General features: G+C 35.7%; 1 protein-coding gene across 5 annotated transcripts; it reads left to right on the top strand.

Moving 5' to 3' along the window:
• Nucleotides 1-253: 253 nt before the first annotated feature.
• On the top strand, nt 254-16,547 carry MYOT (myotilin). 5 transcript variants are annotated; one of them, XM_044780540.2, is made up of 11 exons: nt 254-811; nt 3,420-3,504; nt 3,856-3,986; nt 7,930-8,104; nt 8,970-9,074; nt 10,871-10,917; nt 11,501-11,633; nt 12,963-13,170; nt 14,947-15,112; nt 15,549-15,682; nt 15,906-16,547. In XM_044780540.2, exons 5-11 carry the CDS (start codon nt 8,991-8,993, stop codon nt 16,076-16,078), a joined length of 945 nt encoding a protein of 314 aa, XP_044636475.1. In that variant the 5' UTR covers nt 254-811; nt 3,420-3,504; nt 3,856-3,986; nt 7,930-8,104; nt 8,970-8,990; the 3' UTR covers nt 16,079-16,547. The 5 variants fall into 5 exon arrangements, with proteins under 5 accessions (XP_044636475.1, XP_014709280.1, XP_014709277.1 ...); XM_014853791.3 differs by having other exon boundaries at nt 669-811; nt 3,420-3,986; XM_070517325.1 differs by lacking the exon at nt 3,856-3,986 and having other exon boundaries at nt 717-811.
• Nucleotides 16,548-17,734: the final 1,187 nt, after the last annotated feature.

The raw sequence follows: 17,734 nt of genomic DNA, 5'->3' as shown, positions 1-17,734 counted from the left end.
CCCCAATTGTATATGCTGTTTATTTGTTTGATAGTTTCTTAAGTGTTTCAAAACTCCTTTAAAATAAAAGGAAAAGGTCAAGGAGGCATAGGCCATGCAGATTTAGAAAACTTGCTAAAAAACAAATCATGTTTTTCCACCTCCCCATCTTCCCAGTAACAGTTACCATCACTCTGCTCTCCTGCCTCCACCCAGACCACACCCCCTCTCTTGAAACAAACTGCTTGAACCCCACTCCGCTCTCACTCCCATTTGGAAAGAGAAAAAAAAAACCTTCAGATGAACAACTATCCAATGCAACTCAATTTGGAGCCCATCCATCACTGGGCTTATTTCTCGAGATGTCTTACTAGATAAAATGCCAGTCCTAGAATACTATTTCCCTTTTAGTCCTTCTTTCTTCAACAGGAAAGATTCAAGCCCCCACCACAATAAAGAAATTGAGTTTTCTTTATACTTTTTCCCATTTCCCAATTCATTGTTCTTCCCCTTACATGAAACTGCTAAAGCTCATAGTCAAAATTTACAACTAGAATAAGGAGGCTTGCAAGAGAAGCTCATGTAATCCCACGCCTTAAATATCGCTAAGACATCTGAGATATTGTTTAGATTGTGGACTCTTACTTTGACACGCCAGCATAGGTAGATGAACAGGCAAGCACATCAGATGTCACTGTTTGGCAGCTGATAAAAGTCAGTGGTGCTATAATACTAAGCACAGAGCCACTAGATTAGTCGGTGAGGGAAGGGGGTGCCTCTTCCTTCTCTTCAATAGTGGGCTAAACCCAGCTGGCACCCTCTGGAACTACGGGTAAGTCCCTTCTTTATTCCTGCTACAGTTTTGAGTTTTGTTTTTGTTTTTGTTTTTGTCCAAATCAGAGAAGTGTGTGCAAAAATGATCTTCAGATAAAAAGTTTGAAAGCCACAATATCATAATGGTATTATGCAAAGATTCGAACAGAAAGTAACTTATTCATTCCACTGAAACTAGAAGGCATTATAGGAAGAGTAGAAGGAAAGATAGGTGCATGTCATTATTTTTAAATCATCATTTTTCCTTGAAAAGGGACACTTGGTCTGGCTGTAATTGTGGTAATATCCTACAGCTTCAAAATACCCTCAATCAATCTTTTGTGTAAGTCTGTGCTATATAAGAGATAGAAAAATAATGTTAAGATTGTTAAAATAGGAGACTGAAAAGTATCTTATTTATAAAGTCTTTGAAATTTGTTTAACATTATTTAGAATAAAATGATACCGTCATGTAATAGAATCTATTACAGAATTGAATTGTTGAACGGTAACTACAAACATGAAGAAAAGCCTTTCAGAGTTACCTGTGTCAACATCTGTATAAAATTATATGTAGACATGAATAAAATGAATCTTTTGAAAGAAGATATTTTTAATTGAGCTTTAAAAAATAACAGTAATTGTTAACTATGTGAGCCAGTACCAAAATGTACAAGACAGTTGAATTCTAAAAATATATGTAAAGAAAAATAAGGAACTTTTTGGAAAATATCCACTGGCTATTTGTTATAGTTTATTCCTTGCTATTTGAAATGAATCTGAATAATATGCCTGCCCGCAAAGGAATAGGAACCAAACTCTGGATTTAATTCTGCGATTGAATGAATAAACCCATAACTACAAAACTACTTGCCTTGAAATAGAGTCTTTTTTTGAGAAGATCTAATTAAAGCCTCCTTCAGGATGTTTTTCCCCAACAACTTAAAGGCTTAATATAGTTAATTACTAAAATACACTGTAGCTGAAAGTGCTTGTGTTCATAAACTTGAAATTAAGGAATATATGACTTTTTAAGTGTTCTTTTTCAATAGAGTCTTTCTCTTGGCTGTTTAATTGCATTTTTGTTCTTTCCTAAGACTTCTAGTTTTAATTTAGCTCTAAACCACATGCACAACCTTAGGTTGAAGTTGTTTGGTCTGGAAAATTGTCATTAAAAATGATACTTTGTTCAAGATAGGAAATTAAATAATTATAAGACTTTGTTTCAATGATGACAAACAATTTGGTTAATTTTACCAGTTAAAAGTCTGATTTATCATTATTTCAGTGTTGGTTTCTACTATGTGAAACAAACTAAATGTATTTTTAACTAAATTACCTGATATTTTGAGTAAAGATGAAATTAATGCTACAACAATTTGTAGGGCTAGTCTTGGTGTATAATGTCTGAATGTAGCCCTGCTTAGATTTACCATACTAATGGAAGAAATCAGCGGCAAATAAAATCCTTCAAGGTTGATTTTTGTGGCAAATGATTCATCTAAGGAAAAATGAGAATCTACTGTAGGAAGTCAAGAGCACCAATGCAGAGATACGTACGAGAAATAGCACTCACTCTTTCTTGGTAAGGTACAGACTAGCTTCGTAGTTGCCTTACTTCTTCTGTACATTTTGCTATTGCACAAGAAAAAGTAAGAGAAGAGCTGAAAGAATTTTAAGATTAGTCTAAAATACATATTAAACAGGTAAAAATAATAAAAAAGTAAAACTCTAAATAATTAGAATATCCAGAACAATAACTAGATAGTATAATCTAAAAATAACCGAAAAAATTTACAAATGGCTCTGGAATGCAATCAGTAACATACATTACATACACACAGAGAGACATACACACAGTACATTTCTTTATCATCTAGTTTGGTACTATGGTCAATCTGGACACAAGGGGAGAAAAAGAGGCTATGAATTTTAAGGCAAAAAATCCACCCAAAGTTGACAGTGAATTATAGATGTTCACTCTACTTTGTGAAATTGTGAAAGGGTGAAGGAGTAAATATGAACATTAAAGTAATGTTCTTTACAAAAGAAGCATATTGCTCCCTTGATTTACCCAGACGTCATTCATCACAAATCACCAGGACATGAATTAACTGGTGTATCAGAAGAGCTGTTGATCTGTTTTGATGAGCAATGGGAAGAATTTGGACTGAATGAAAGTGATGTTATACATTTAACTGCTGGTAATTTTAAGTCACTAAATTTCTGTGGTTAATGAAACTGTAGCCTCTGGGCAAAAGTTAATCATAAGACCATAAAATTCTCACATTGAGCAACATCATACAATTTCTTTCCATAAATAACCACTTGGCAAACTCAAACTTTGTGCTCCTACATCTTGAAGCCCCTGGGCATGCTTTAAGAATCACCCAGAGGCAAACAAACGTCAATGAATACTTTTTTCTTATTCGTAGGGGTTAAGCCATTTGTGCAAAGACAGAGATAAAGGAAGGGGACGTCTACAAGCTAGGATAGTTTCACCTTAAGGTGACCTTGAAAGCACATAAGATTAAAAAAAAAAAAGCACATCAGTTCCTAAAGATGTTAAATAAACAGTACTGCTTTTTACGCAAATATTGTAACTGAATCATTTTCTCCTTTTGAAGGAACAATATTCTTCAAGAGAAGGACACTCCATCAAAGCCAGGAGCACAGTATTCCCAGGATCTCAACAAGGAGGGGCAGACCAAGGTTGCTTCTGATTCCTTGCGACCTTCTGTAATTCCAGGCTTGCAGCCCCAAATTCAGGACCCCACCCCTCCAGGAGCAAATCATTATAGTAATAAATTGCCTTCCTCTTCTGTACACCAGCTAAGCATGTTTAATTACGAACGTCCAAAGCACTTCATCCAATCCCAAAACCCATGTGGCTCCAGACTGCAGCCTCCTGGACCGGAAACCTCCAGCTACTCTAGCCAGACCAAACAGTCTTCCATTATCATCCAGCCCCGCCAGTGCACAGAGCAAAGATTTTCTGCCTCCTCAACAATGAGCTCTCATATCACCATGTCCTCCTCTGCTTTCCCTGCTTCTTCCCAGCAGCTTGCTGGCTCCAATCCAGGCCAAAGGGTTACAGCCACTTATAACCAGTCCCCAGCCAGCTTCCTCAGCTCCATATTACCATCACAGCCTGATTACAGTAGCAGTAAAATCCCTTCCACTGTGGACTCCAAGTAAGTGAGTTTTTAAAATATATGTATCTGGATATATACTGCATATACAGAGACCTTATATCTGAGGAGTGTAGGGGGTATGCTATAGTTCTTTCTTCACCATCTAAAAAGGCAATGTAACCTCAAGGTCTTATTCCCTAATTCTCCTGGAACACCTTGACTGACAATAAGAGGTCATCTGACCCATTCTGCAGTGTCCAGGCTGAGCTGGACCCAAATCACCTATACACCATAAAATTACTTACCTATTATTTTCCACCTGGGAAAACAAAATCATTTCCAACACACACAAGAATAATGAACTATTCCCCCAGTTCTAAGTTAAGTTCCTCATGCTGTAAATTTAATGGCTCTCATTCTGGGCTCAGCTGAGATGAACACCTGTCTGCTCTTCTTAAGCTAGGATTTCCTCTCACATAAGCAGAGGCTATTAAGTTTCTTCTCAGTCTTAGTCTTTTCTTCCTATCTATTTTCCTCTCTGATCCTGAATTTCCACTTAGCTAAAAAGAAAATCTGGGATTCAGACACTCAAGTTTATGAGTTTTCCCTACTATGATCAGAAGAAGGACTTGATCAGACAAAGGCTTATGACCTTAAGGTTTCTTTAGGTAATCAAGACCACACCTTGTTCAAACTGGTTAGGCTGATGGAAATACAGAGAAGAATACCTGCAGCCTTATGCAAGCATGGACTATTTCCACAGCCCTAAAACTGTCCTAGGAGAACCTGATATGAAGAAGGACATAGTGTTGTGCTTTTTTTAAAACATGAACTGAATACTTTGTGCTTATGCAAACTTAGGACTATCAATTTTCCTATTCCTTGGCTGGCTGGAACATCAGAGAATTAAATCAGAGGGCATCTGAAAAATTGTCTGATGGAATATGTTTTGTTTGTTGCATGCTTATCAACAGATTTGCTGAAATTCTTGTTAATTTCTCTCAGTCTTCTCTAGAGGCTAATTTTTCTAGAGATTCCGATTGTTGGTGACAACTCCAGAAATCTAGTTGAACTGACTAAAGCAATTCAACTTGCAAAGAAACCTTTTCAACATTTTTAAAAATAAAAATCAGGAAAGCCAAAAACATTTGTTAGAATCCTATAGATACTGGCGTGAACCGTTTGAAATGGCTGATAGTCAATTATTTCTGACCTACAAAAATGGCATTCTCATAGGTTTGACCTATTTTTAAAAGATGCCTTTAAGAATTAAGAGCTCTCTCTTTCTCTCCCCTCCCAAATTCCCATTATAGTCATTATCACACATTATAGCTTCTTCTTGGTTACATTTTACCTAGACGACCTTTTTCCATTTAGCTTTCAATTATTTCTAAATTTCCTACATGAGCATTTTAAAACCTGAAATAACCTTTTCTGACTATAATATTTTCCTTAGTAAAATCTTTCAATTCTATTCCAAATTCTTGCCCAGAAAAGAAAGCCATCGAATATGTATTACCGAGGCTCAACCTAGCTCTGTGCACAGAACTAACAAGAAAGGAAGAAAGGCAAAAATGGAGAGGATAAGAAACAAAGCATAGGAGGTCCCCAAACCAGAGATCAAAGATCCAGCTTTAGCTGTTCCATTTTCAGCAACCACAGATAACTCTTTTAATCTTCCCACAGCCACTTGATACGCATTCAGTGTCCAACTGCACAGGGTGGAAAGCTCTGGCCCTTTGAACATTTGTGCACAACTCCCTCATTGTTATTATGGGCTTAAGTTTGCCCTGTCTTCTAAAATAATCCCTTGAATTCTGACCTAGAGAAGTTTGAAAGCTTTATTTAACTTTTCATCAGTAGGAAACCCTTTAGCAAACGTTTTATTCAGTTGATCAAACCATAGACTGGAAATTGAGAGGAACTCTTTAATTCTAATTATTCCTTTCTGAAAGCTTGCTGTGTGACAATCAGCAAGTTTATCTTATCTGCTCAGTGATTCAGTTTTCTGATCTCTAACACAATTAAGGATCTGGGTGATTAATAGTAGAAAAAAAAGAGATAAAGCAATGTGCAAGTATAATATTAGTTTATAATATGAGCAGCTATCAAGTCCCAACACTTAAGCCATCTAAACTGATAATAATGGGGATATTCAATGAATACAGTGACTGAGGTTACATATACATCAGTGATTCTCAGGCTTGGTTTTGATAATCCTTCTGGATTTCTCAGCTATATTACATTGTATTATGACAGCCTGAAAACAGAATTATTTAATGCTAATTCACTTTAACAAACACGTGTGACTTTTATAAAGATGGTAAGTTAGCATTAAAAAACATAGGTTATTATAATTTCACAGTTAGAGAAATAGGAGAGTTAAGACCAAAGGAATTTTACCACTTTGACCTGGGAATTCGATCTTGAAAAAAAAGGAAAAAACCTGACTATTTAAACACTTGGTGTGGCTATTTACTTAACTAGCAAATCAGACTTTAGTTAAGAATTAATATAGACAACCCTGAAGCTCTGAAATGTAAGGAGGGGAAATGTGTATCATCAACTTTCAATACAGAGCATCCTGAATATGTACAGTGGAAAACATTCATCCATTCTACTGATAGTAAGTATCACCTAGACCCAGGCTTTGTGTTAGTGGATATAAATGACACATTGGTGAGTAACAAGACGTCTTTTTTCCTTCAGTATATTTACAATCTAGAGATTACTAACCAAATCCCCAAAGCCTGCAAAAATTAAAACTCTGGCTACACTCAGAGGAGATACCTTTCCACTTAGCTTACAAGTTCTTTTAATGGTCCTTGAGAATATTTGAACAGGAACATGTCAGAGAACAGACCAAGGTTGCCTCATCTGGATTACTGGAGAACATTTCTTATGATAATGGTAAAATATTCATTGAGGGCAGTGGCCAGTTTTCCCACATTAAATAGATATAAGCTAGCACCTGCAGGGTCATAAATGAATAGGTGAAATCTAAACAAAGCACTGTGAAAGTGTGAGCTACCTGACAGATCTGATAATACAAGACTCCCTAAATACCACCCCTGCCCTCTATCAGAATCAACAGGGGAACACTAGGAGGGGCAAGAACAGCTTAGAAGAAAATTTAGGATCAAAACTTGAAATAAGGATTAAACCAAACTTTTCAACTGCTATTCAGATTTGCTTTTTTCCCAACCTCTTTTTTTTCAGTTTACATTTCTTTCTCCTTCTTCCTCTAATCATCCTTTTCTTTCTCTAAAAATCACTTTAGCAATGTTGAAGAAACTGTCATTACTGGAGAAGCTATTTGCTACATAGTGCCATACTTGGATTTTCTAGAATATGAAATTAATAGGAATTGGAATTAATAGGAAAGCCAGAGACTATATGAACCATAGACTTTATTCAAAACAATAGAATATTCACTAAATACCACTGGTTATGCTGGTAAGTGTTTGACAATCAGCTCTGGAGGAAGGAGCCATGATTTGTGGGATTTACCAGTTTCCCTGGTGTAGATACTCCTACCACCACCAATTTCAAACTATTAACATGAGATCACAGGGAGTTGAGAAGAGATGCTAAACATCAGCTCTCTCAAGCCCAGATGAGTCAGCTCTAGCACACCACTGCTTAATATCCACTCATCAATCAAACTTATTAAATTCAGTTGGAAGATTGGAAGAGCTCTCAAGCTGCCAGTAACTAGACTTACTCTTACTTCTTTAGGCAAGATCTTCAAGGAAGGACATCCTCCTCATGTCTAATCTAAATTGTTCCTCTTGCCACTTAATTTTCATTTGCCAAGAAAAGAAAAAAGCTAGTAACCATTATTATAAAATCCTTCTTGACTGTCATTAGGGCAATTGGTGTTTTTAATAACACTAATAGTATTAAGTTGTAAATTCAACCTATCTAAAGGCAACTGACAAAATGAGGCCAACTCTCTTTTACATCCCACATCTTAAAGATCTTTGTTTTATTCTTGTTAAAGCTATCAACAACCTTCATTTGGCCAACCTGTAAATGCTAAGCCATCCCAAAGTGCGAATGCTAAGCCCATACCAAGGACTCCTGACCATGAAATCCAAGGATCAAAGGAAGCTCTGATTCAAGATTTGGAGAGAAAGCTGAAGTGCAAGGACAGCCTTCTTCATAATGGAAATCAAGTGAGCAAGATTTCTGTTTTGTACAAAAAGCCTATTAAACTATAAAATCTAATCTCAATAAGAAAGTTCTTTCTGTCTCACCACCAGCAAGGGATAGGATTATCTAAAAAGAGGAGAATATTGGGTCCTATTCCATTATTTCTCTGCATGATATCACCTCTTGGTTTTCAGTAGTACAAGAATGAAGCAAAGGAAAAATCAATCTGAATGATTTGATGAAAATTTTCTGTTTTAATCATTACCATCTCATAAAACATGCCTGATGACCAAATAACTAATAGGAAATACTGTCAACCTGACTTCTTCGTGTACTTTGGTGTATATTATTGATGGACAAATAGCTATAATTCTCATTATGTAACACTTACTGTACAGATTGTATTAGTCATTTATCTTTGAAACAGTACTATATGCCTTTAATCCAAATTTAACATACCAGTTGCACTGCCTTCAACCAGAAGTTAGTAAGGCAAAAATTCAGTGCTCATTTAATAAAAATTATTTCTGAATGTGAGGACATGCAGACTATATTCGAAGACAGAACTGATGGGAACATGCAGAACAAGGAGGAAGCGAAAGAATTTCCCTTCACTTGGGAGAGACTTATTAAGGGTGATCATGCCTGCCTTTCCCAGGAGAAAAAGAAAACAGAAATGAATATTATAGATGAGGGAAGTGGCACTAGAATGGAAGGAAAATACTTTAAATGAAATAATGTGCTTTTCCAAAACACAGTATCTAACTGTAATTCAGTACACAGAACTGTACATCTTTAGTGTAATTCTTGGTGGTTTTAAGGTAAAGCTATACAAACAACTCTTATTAAATCTCAATACGATCTCCTTAATAACTTACTTCTTTAAAGCGGCTAACATACGAGGAGAAGATGGCTCGCAGATTGCTAGGACCACAGAATGCAGCTGCGGTGTTTCAAGCTCAAAATGACAGTGAAGCACAAGATTCACCACAGGTAAATTAAAATAATATTTATCTAACTGGAGCATTTTTTATTTAAAAATGTCTGCTTTTCTAAGTGCTTATAAATAGCATTTGAAGCAAAAGTCAATCACTTCCATATTCCATCAGCCATGATGAACCAAAAAATATATATATATATAATTTTTAATTTTACCCCATTTTCTGATGGTTCTGATATCTGCATGTGAAGTGTCACAAAAGTCAAAACACCAGTCCTAGTCCACAAGAAACTAGGAGCCAAAGGAATGAAACTGGGCACTCAAGAATTCCAAGCTTCTAAGTAAGGAAGCTGAAAATAAGATTTTTGTATCAGCTCAACACGACTAGACCTACTAAAAGGGATGAAGCAGGGTCTCACAGAGCAAGTAGCTAGAAATTCAAAATAGAAATTAAATCTCTTTTTGGCTACTGCACAGTTCACATGCTCATTCATTTAACCAATTTACATGGAGCACCTACTATGAGCTGGGCTCTGGAGATTACAGCAAGAATAAAACACAAATCTATCTTTTTTTAGTAGAAATAACTCAAAACAATGTTATATTGATGACAGTTTATCTTATAAATTCACAGTGTATGATTTCAAGGGCAAGGATGTGTTGTTTTTCTCATCCATTCTTTAAAAACTTTAAAATGAAGGTGACAGCACCAGGAAAAGAAGTAGCGGCCAAACTTATCATTATGAAAGGAGAGAAAAAAATCTTACATTTTTTTGTACACTTCAAACATTCTATTTAAATAATACAAAATGTCATCAAACTAGGTATAATGGAAATATCACATCTGTGAATATGAAGAAAAAGTCAAAAATTTAATTTGGGTATTTCGAGTTTAAGTGGATTATTTTTTTTACCAAAAAATTAGTTGATTTCTTTGATCTCTGAATTGTTGTTTTGACATTTTGCTTAGAGAACCTTAAAGCTAGCCAGAAATTGTTACAGAATTGTAAGAATTTTGTTTCAAAATGACAAAATACATTAAATATATTCATCCCCAAATAAATTATTTGTATTGCTTTGCTGTGTTGCTATACAGATGTTTTTCAGATATTTGGGTAGGGACTATATTTTCCACTCCTTTGTATCTCCCACTATGCCAAGCACAGTGAAATATACAAAATAGGCACTAAATATTTAATCAGTTGATTCTATTAGAATTTTAATCAATTCCTGATTTTATTCTCAGAGAAATAATTTTCTATATATAGATATAAATCCTAAAAAGATCTTTGTTTAAATTAAATATACTCTTCTTAAGCAGGAAGTAATTAGTGTTGTTTTTCAAAGCCTTTTCATAGCTCTGCACATATCTTCCATGGTGTGCGTTAGGATTTTGTACCATGAGCTAAAAAGAGAAGTATTTTCCAGTCTAATATGTGTTTACTGCTGTTGGTGCCACTTTTGAGCAGTAGGCATAATACCCTGTATCTACTGCCAACACAAGTGACTTCATGTCTATTCCTGTTTTACGAAAGGACAATCTGTACTGTGTGCTCCCATTTCAAACACACCAGGGGGTCATATCATCCTTTGTTCTAAAAGAGTAATCTGAAAAATGAACCACTATCAATTCGAAGTCTAGCTAATTTTCATAAATCATGTCTGTTGAACAGTCTTATTAATTCTGAGGATTTCTTGCTGGAGTATTAGAAGGTTAGTAGAACTAACCACAATTGTACAAATACAGCCAACATAGAATTGTTCCCTTCAACTACAACTACTTAAGTCTGCTTCATTTCAACCTAACAATTGCATATTAACATTATCATTTTGTTTTAAATTCGAGCAGCACAATTCAGAACACGCACGACTACAAGTTCCTACATCACAAGTGAGGTAAAAATTTTTTAATTTTAAAGACATATATTTTGCTATGTAAAATGTTTTCCGTTTAAAAGTGTACTACTTCGAAAGCCCTCAAGTTTCCTACATAACTTTTATAAAGAACAATGTGAATTTTCTAATGTCCAACATCATGATCAAAATTTTTATCTGTTAATCATCAGACCTATCTCGGAGGAAGTTTTTAAAATGTTTTGGTCAAATAAGCCAGGACCATGTTTCCATGTTACACAAGTTTCTTATGACAATGGAAACCCAATTCTTATTATACAATCTTTGCACATGATAAGAATTGTCCATGGGGTACTCTGCATTTTAATAGATCAGCTTCTTCATTAATTCGTTGCACTGTAAAAAGGAAACAAAGATGTATAATTTGGGCCAGATGTTTCTAAATTGCTACCATTTCTACCAGTCATCGAATATACCACAGCTAAATATAGCCTCTCTCCATTGTTATTACACTATCAGATCAAACTCACTCTAGGATTTTAAATTTGATGGCTAAACTATATCTGTGTGAAAGGAAGAGCAATGATAATTTTTCTGCATGGTGATTATTAAACTATTTTTGTAGAAGCAGATCATCTTCAAGGGGAGATGTGAATGATCAGGATGCAATCCAGGAGAAATTTTACCCACCTCGTTTCATTCAAGTGCCAGAAAACATGTCAATTGACGAAGGAAGATTCTGCAGAATGGACTTCAAAGTAAGAGAAGAGTTCAAAAATACTGGAGGAAAATTAACAATGTGATACTAAGTTTTGAAAAATGTGCTCTTCCTCTTCATACTTGCTCCACAGCTTGAGAAGCAGCATGTATAGTGGAGAAGAACACCAATTCTAGAGCCAAGCTTACCTGGATTTGGATCCTGGCTCTGCTACTTTCCAGCTGTGTAACCTCAGACAAGTCACTTACCCTGTGCTTTCCTTTTCTTTTCTATTTTTTTTTAAAGATTGGCACCTGAACTAACATCTGTTTGCAATCTTTTTTTTTCTTCTTCTTCTTCTTCTTCGCCCCAAAGCCCCCTAGCACATAGTTGTATGTTCTAGTTGTGAGTGCCTCTGGTTGTGCTATGTGGGACGTCACCTCAGCACAGCCTGACCAGCGGTGCCACGTCTGCACTCAGGATCCGAACCGGCAAAACCCTGGGCCGCCACAGAGCGCGTGAACTTAACCACTTGGCCACGGGGGCAGCCCCCTATCCTGTGCTTTTCTCATCTGCAAAACAAGAATAGCAAATGTACCTAACTCATAAAGTTGTTTGAGGATTAACTGAGTAAATAGGCATAAGGTACTCACAATAGTGCCTACAACCTAATAAATACTCTATATAAGTGAAGCTATCATAATAGGATTTCTAACGCAGAATGCCTCTTTAATTCTCCTCCAATAAGAAATTCAATCAACCCTCCTTTCTCTTGCCCTAGAAGAATTTTTCGGGCTAGAAAGGCCTACATTTTTATTACCCTCATTTTGGAGAACTTTTTCTTAGAAAATGTTTTCCCGAATTCATTATGAATGAAAGGCAGTGCATGGATTTAATTGTTAAGGCTTACATAAAAACACTTAAACTGCCATTTGTATACCAGAACTACAGTTTGAGAACACTGTTTAGAAAAGGTTATTCAACAGATCAGCAAGCCTCACATATATGTGCCTCTGGGACTTCATTTGCAGTCACCATTAGCCAGAAAAGCCATATGACTTCCACATTCTTTGTGGAGACCAATACAACATAATGTTCTAAATATTAATTATATAAGTAATTAAGAGATCTTAAAGAGCCTGAGGTTGCATATGAAAGAGCTAGATGTAGTTTGAGATAGTCTGAAAATACTGTATTAATTTCAAGGGTTTTAATTTCCACTGTTTTGGTAAAAATTATTGAAAGCAACTATCTTTCTAAGCTCTTGCTTTGCATTTTCAATCACAAACCCACTCAGAAACTGGAATTGTTAAAATTCATAAATGGACAATTGGGTCCCAGTGATGCTATTATTTTAACTTATATCATCTCCTTGTGTTTTCATTTCTAGGTGAGCGGACTGCCAGCTCCTGATGTGTCATGGTATCTAAATGGAAGACCAGTTCAATCAGATGATTTTCACAAAATGATAGTGTCTGAAAAGGGTTTTCATTCACTCATCTTTGAAGTTGTGAGAGCCTCAGATGCAGGGGCTTATGCCTGTGTTGCCAGGAACAGAGCAGGAGAAGCCACCTTTACTGTGCAGCTGGACGTCCTGGGTAAGCATTCAAAGAGATCCTAGAGAGTCCCTTAACATCCTGCATTAAAAAAGAAAACCCCAGAGGACTTTCATATTTAAGATTAATATCTATACTATACAACCCAGTAGAATGCCAATTTTTATTGAAAAGCCATGGCGGGGGGTGGGGGGATGGTGGTGTTGAGGGAAACTCAGTGAAACTAGAATGACAGACCTACCATCAAAGCTTTTCTGGAAAGAAAATAAAGAAATGGTACAATTTCAGACATACCAAATAAGGCAGTATAAACATTTCTAGATGTAACTAAAAGGTCTTAAAGTGAAAAATCTTAATGATTTCTCTGGTCTACAGTCTAAAATAATCAATCTGACCCACATTTTCACAGAATTGTCATAATCATGCATAGTTTAAAACTGAGGAATAAATGTCAACCTTTAGCCTGAGACTATGTTCTCGTTACTAGGAAACTAGTCTCTAACTACAACAAAAATATGCCTTCTTGCTTTAGAAAACAGATATGGCAAAACTCAGGTCTCAAATCTGTCTCTAGGAAGGCAGTTCTCATAAAACTGATGTCCTGTTTTAAAATATTACAATTTAAGTGCTTTAAATATATCACATTTGCAATGATTTAAGCCATGGTATATTGCACAAGAAATATTGTGCTATAATTCACTCTTTATTATATAAAAGCTTGATCAATTTAAAGGATGGACAATTTTCTTGAGTTTGTATTCTACCCAGATCAATGAAAAATCTTTAAGATTATTCTATAATAAGGGGCCTCACTCTAAGGGAAAAACCAGTGATCTGGAAATAAAAAAAAATTCAAGGGGCCAGCCCAGTGGCACAGCGGTTAAGTTCGCACGTTCTGCTTCTCTGTGGCCCAGGGTTCATCAGTTCGGATCCCAAATGCGGACATAGCACTGTTTGGCAAAAAGCCATGCTGTGGTAGGCATCCCACGTATAAAGTAGAGGAAGCATGAGCATGGATGTTAGCTCAGGGCCAGTCTTCCTCAGCAAAAACAGGAGGATTGGCAGTAGTTAGCTCAGGGCTAATCTTCCTCAAAAAAAAAAAATTCAAGTGATTAAGCTTTGGGCAAATCCTTTTTGTGCCAGAAATACTATAACGTTAGAGCTGAAAGAGACATCGGTGGGCCTCTGTGTAGTCTCCTCATTTCTCCTTTAGAAAAGCTAGGGTTATAGTGTTTTAATATCATTTCCTCTTTTCCCTCAGGTATTTGAAGAAAAGTAAAGATATAATAATTACTGACATTCATATATTATTTTATAGTTTACAAAGTAGTTCTTCATTCATTATCTCAATTGATCCCCACAATAATTTTGTGTAGTAGGCACAGCAGTCACTATTACTTGGGTGTTATTTTACAATAGATAAAATTGAGCCTTGGAGAAACTAGACAAAATTCTTCTCATTTGGCATGGCTGGTGGGGCAAACAGAGAATTTGAATCAAAGTTGTCTGATACTCTTTCCACCACTCGTGCTGCCTCCCTATAGATAAGATGATAAATAAGAATATGACAAACTCCTTGAAGAAAATATGATTATAAATTCAATGCATCATTACATTACTGTTTAGAACTCTAAATGGTATAATAATACAATAATGTTGTATATTATTTTAACTAAAGCTAAAATATGAAGAGTCCAATCCTGCTGTTAGTACTTTTAAAAACTTTTATATCAACATACAAATTTCATAATACTTTGGTTTGACTTAATCTTTTTTATAATATTTCAAATACTTGAATTTTTTTTTATTAATATGTAGCAAAAGAACATAGAAGAGCACCAATGTTTATCTACAAACCACAAAGCAAAAAAGTTTTTGAGGGAGAGTCCGTGAAGCTAGAATGCCAAATCTCAGCTATACCTCCACCAAAGCTTTTCTGGAAAAGAAACAATGAAATGGTGCATTTCAATACTGATCGAATCAGGTAGGATAAGTATTTCTAGACTTAACCATAGTCTACTTGGGTGAATCCAGTTATACTTTGAAATGCATTATAAATGGCATGCATTTGTGATCTCAATTTGTCTGGTTTTTAAAACATATATAGACATATAATAAACCTCATTAAGCCAGATTCCACTAATCAGAAATTTTAGACATAAAGTAGGCTAGGATTTACCTTTTGACTATAATAAAGAAAGATGTGGCTCAAGGACATAGATGATATAAAGAAGATTGGGAGGGACGTTTAATTCAAGAAAACCAATAGCAATTTGGCAATGACTAGATACTGGCTCAGAATTTCCAAATGCTTCTTTTTTTTTCTTATTAGTCTGACTCTGTATGATAGAGGCATCATAAATAAACTTTCATAGGAAAATTAATTCCTATACTTTCATTTTTTAATTGTTTCTTGTCAGCTTATATCATGATAACTCTGGAAGAGTTACCTTACTGATAAAAGATGTAAACAAGAAAGATGCTGGGTGGTATACTGTGTCTGCAGTTAACGAAGCTGGAGTAACCTCATGTAACACGAGACTAGATGTTACAGGTATGTCACGCTGCTATAAAGTGTAATGTCAGGTGTTCTAAAGAATTTAACCAGGAAGATTTAATAAGAAACACAAATCCCAGCAGAGTATAAAATCTGAGAGATTTTCCCTATACATAATCAGTTTTGATTTTTTTTCTTTCCTATCTAGTAATGAATACCTAGTGCGACCCTTTTGTTTAGAACAGGATTTCTGAACTAACTTTTATTTGATCTATTTCAGCCCGTCCAAACCAAACTCTTCCAGCTCCTAAGCAGTTACGTGTTCGACCAACTTTCAGCAAGTATTTAGCACTTAACGGGAGAGGCTTGAATGTGAAACAAGCTTTTAATCCTGAAGGAGAGTTTCAGCGCCTGGCAGCTCAATCTGGACTCTATGAAAGTGAAGAACTTTAATAACTTTAGCAACATCGGAAAATGCAACAACTACACTATTAGTAACATATTCAATTAAATTTGTGAAATAAATCCATAGCTGTATTAACAGATTATGGCTTTAATTAGGTAATATAACTAATATATTTATAATATTATTTATCCTTTGACTCTTGCACATTCTATCTACTTCTCTGATTTGTGAAGCCTACAGAAAATCTGGGCACATGGGTTTGTAATTGTAGAAGACTATCTTAAAATGTGGGATTTTAACAACTAAGTCATACACATTTAACGATTACAGGTTATGAGTTAATATCAACTTTTTAAACACATCAAACACACCTAAAGCTTGTAAGAAGATTTACTAGTACTGCTTTCTAAATACTGTTTTACTCATTTTCTCTTATAGGAATACTAACATGGTATAGATTATGAATGCTCCATAATTTTATGTCAAAAAAGAATAAAATTTCAAATATTTCAAACAGACTGTCTCCTCTGCACAAAAGTCTAGATCCTTAAGATAAAACTTCTGGTTTTTATATATTAAACAACACTCAGCAAACTCTATGAATGACAAGTTCCAAAAGAGCAACAACATTATATTCTAGAACAGTCTGTCTTCTTGGTGAAGCTCACTTACAGCTCAGTCAATTCCTCCTGAAACTGAGCTAGACTTTCCATGGTTTGCACCTCAAAGGCAGACACAGTAACTTAAGTCATGAGGGAATCTCTCCTGAAATTGTGATTTTGTTTTAACCAAATGGGTCTCTAATTCTTCAAGATCTTTGAGTCTATTGAGCTCAATGGAATAAGAATAGTCTGTAGAGTCATCTGTTTCTTATATTTAATATAAATTTGTATTCCTATATTTTGGGGGTTTTTTCCTCCTACATTTTAAGTTTAGATAACCCTTTACATTAGAGAGCTAATTTTGTGGGCATCTGAGAGTCCAAGAAGAGACAGGGGCCAATCTTTTTATTAAACTACCAAGCTGGGACAGTAGCCCTTTCTCTCTCTCCGGCCTCTGTTAGCCTTTTGCTAGGCCTCTCCTGTTCCTTTTATCTTTGGTAGTCTTTGACCCTCACTGCTGTGTGGCCTAGTTTTGCTTCTTATCTGTACATAAAACAGCATTTATCAACATCACTTCTCTTTCAGGGAAATAACAAAAGTGGCTTTATTTTTTCGTTTCAAAACAGCTTGGTGGTTTTCTTCACTGGCTGCCCAGGGGCTTTCGATTGAATTCCGTTTTATTTTCCTCTTTACCAACCTGAGCATCCCTCCTGTCTCATACCCTGGCGGGCTTTGAGATACTTTAATTTGCAACCAAATTTGTTTGGCCTTGTCTATAGCTGGTTTACAACCCTTCTTCTCATCTTTGTACAGCTTCCGGGCCAGATGTGAGTCTGGGTTCCGAAGGACTACCGTTTTGGCCTGCCCTTTTACATAATCACGACAAAGCTGGATTTTTGTTTTTTTTTTAATCTACCTTAACGTTCTTTTACCCATATTGGGTGGAAAAAGGGGTGGTCGCCACTTCTAGCAACAGCTCTCGGTTATCAAGAAGCAGTTTGGGCAGGCTGCAGCAGCAGCGTCGGGTCTTGAATAGGCATTTGGGCTTTGGCCTCCAGCAGACACTGCCCCAATGAGCCATGGACTTTGGTAAACTATTTA

Source organism: Equus asinus, chromosome 9 (genome assembly GCF_041296235.1).
Source record: "Equus asinus isolate D_3611 breed Donkey chromosome 9, EquAss-T2T_v2, whole genome shotgun sequence".
NCBI classification, from domain to species: Eukaryota; Metazoa; Chordata; class Mammalia; order Perissodactyla; family Equidae; genus Equus; species Equus asinus.
Note: the sequence above shows the minus strand (reverse complement) of the source record. Positions and strands in the feature narration are given on the sequence as shown.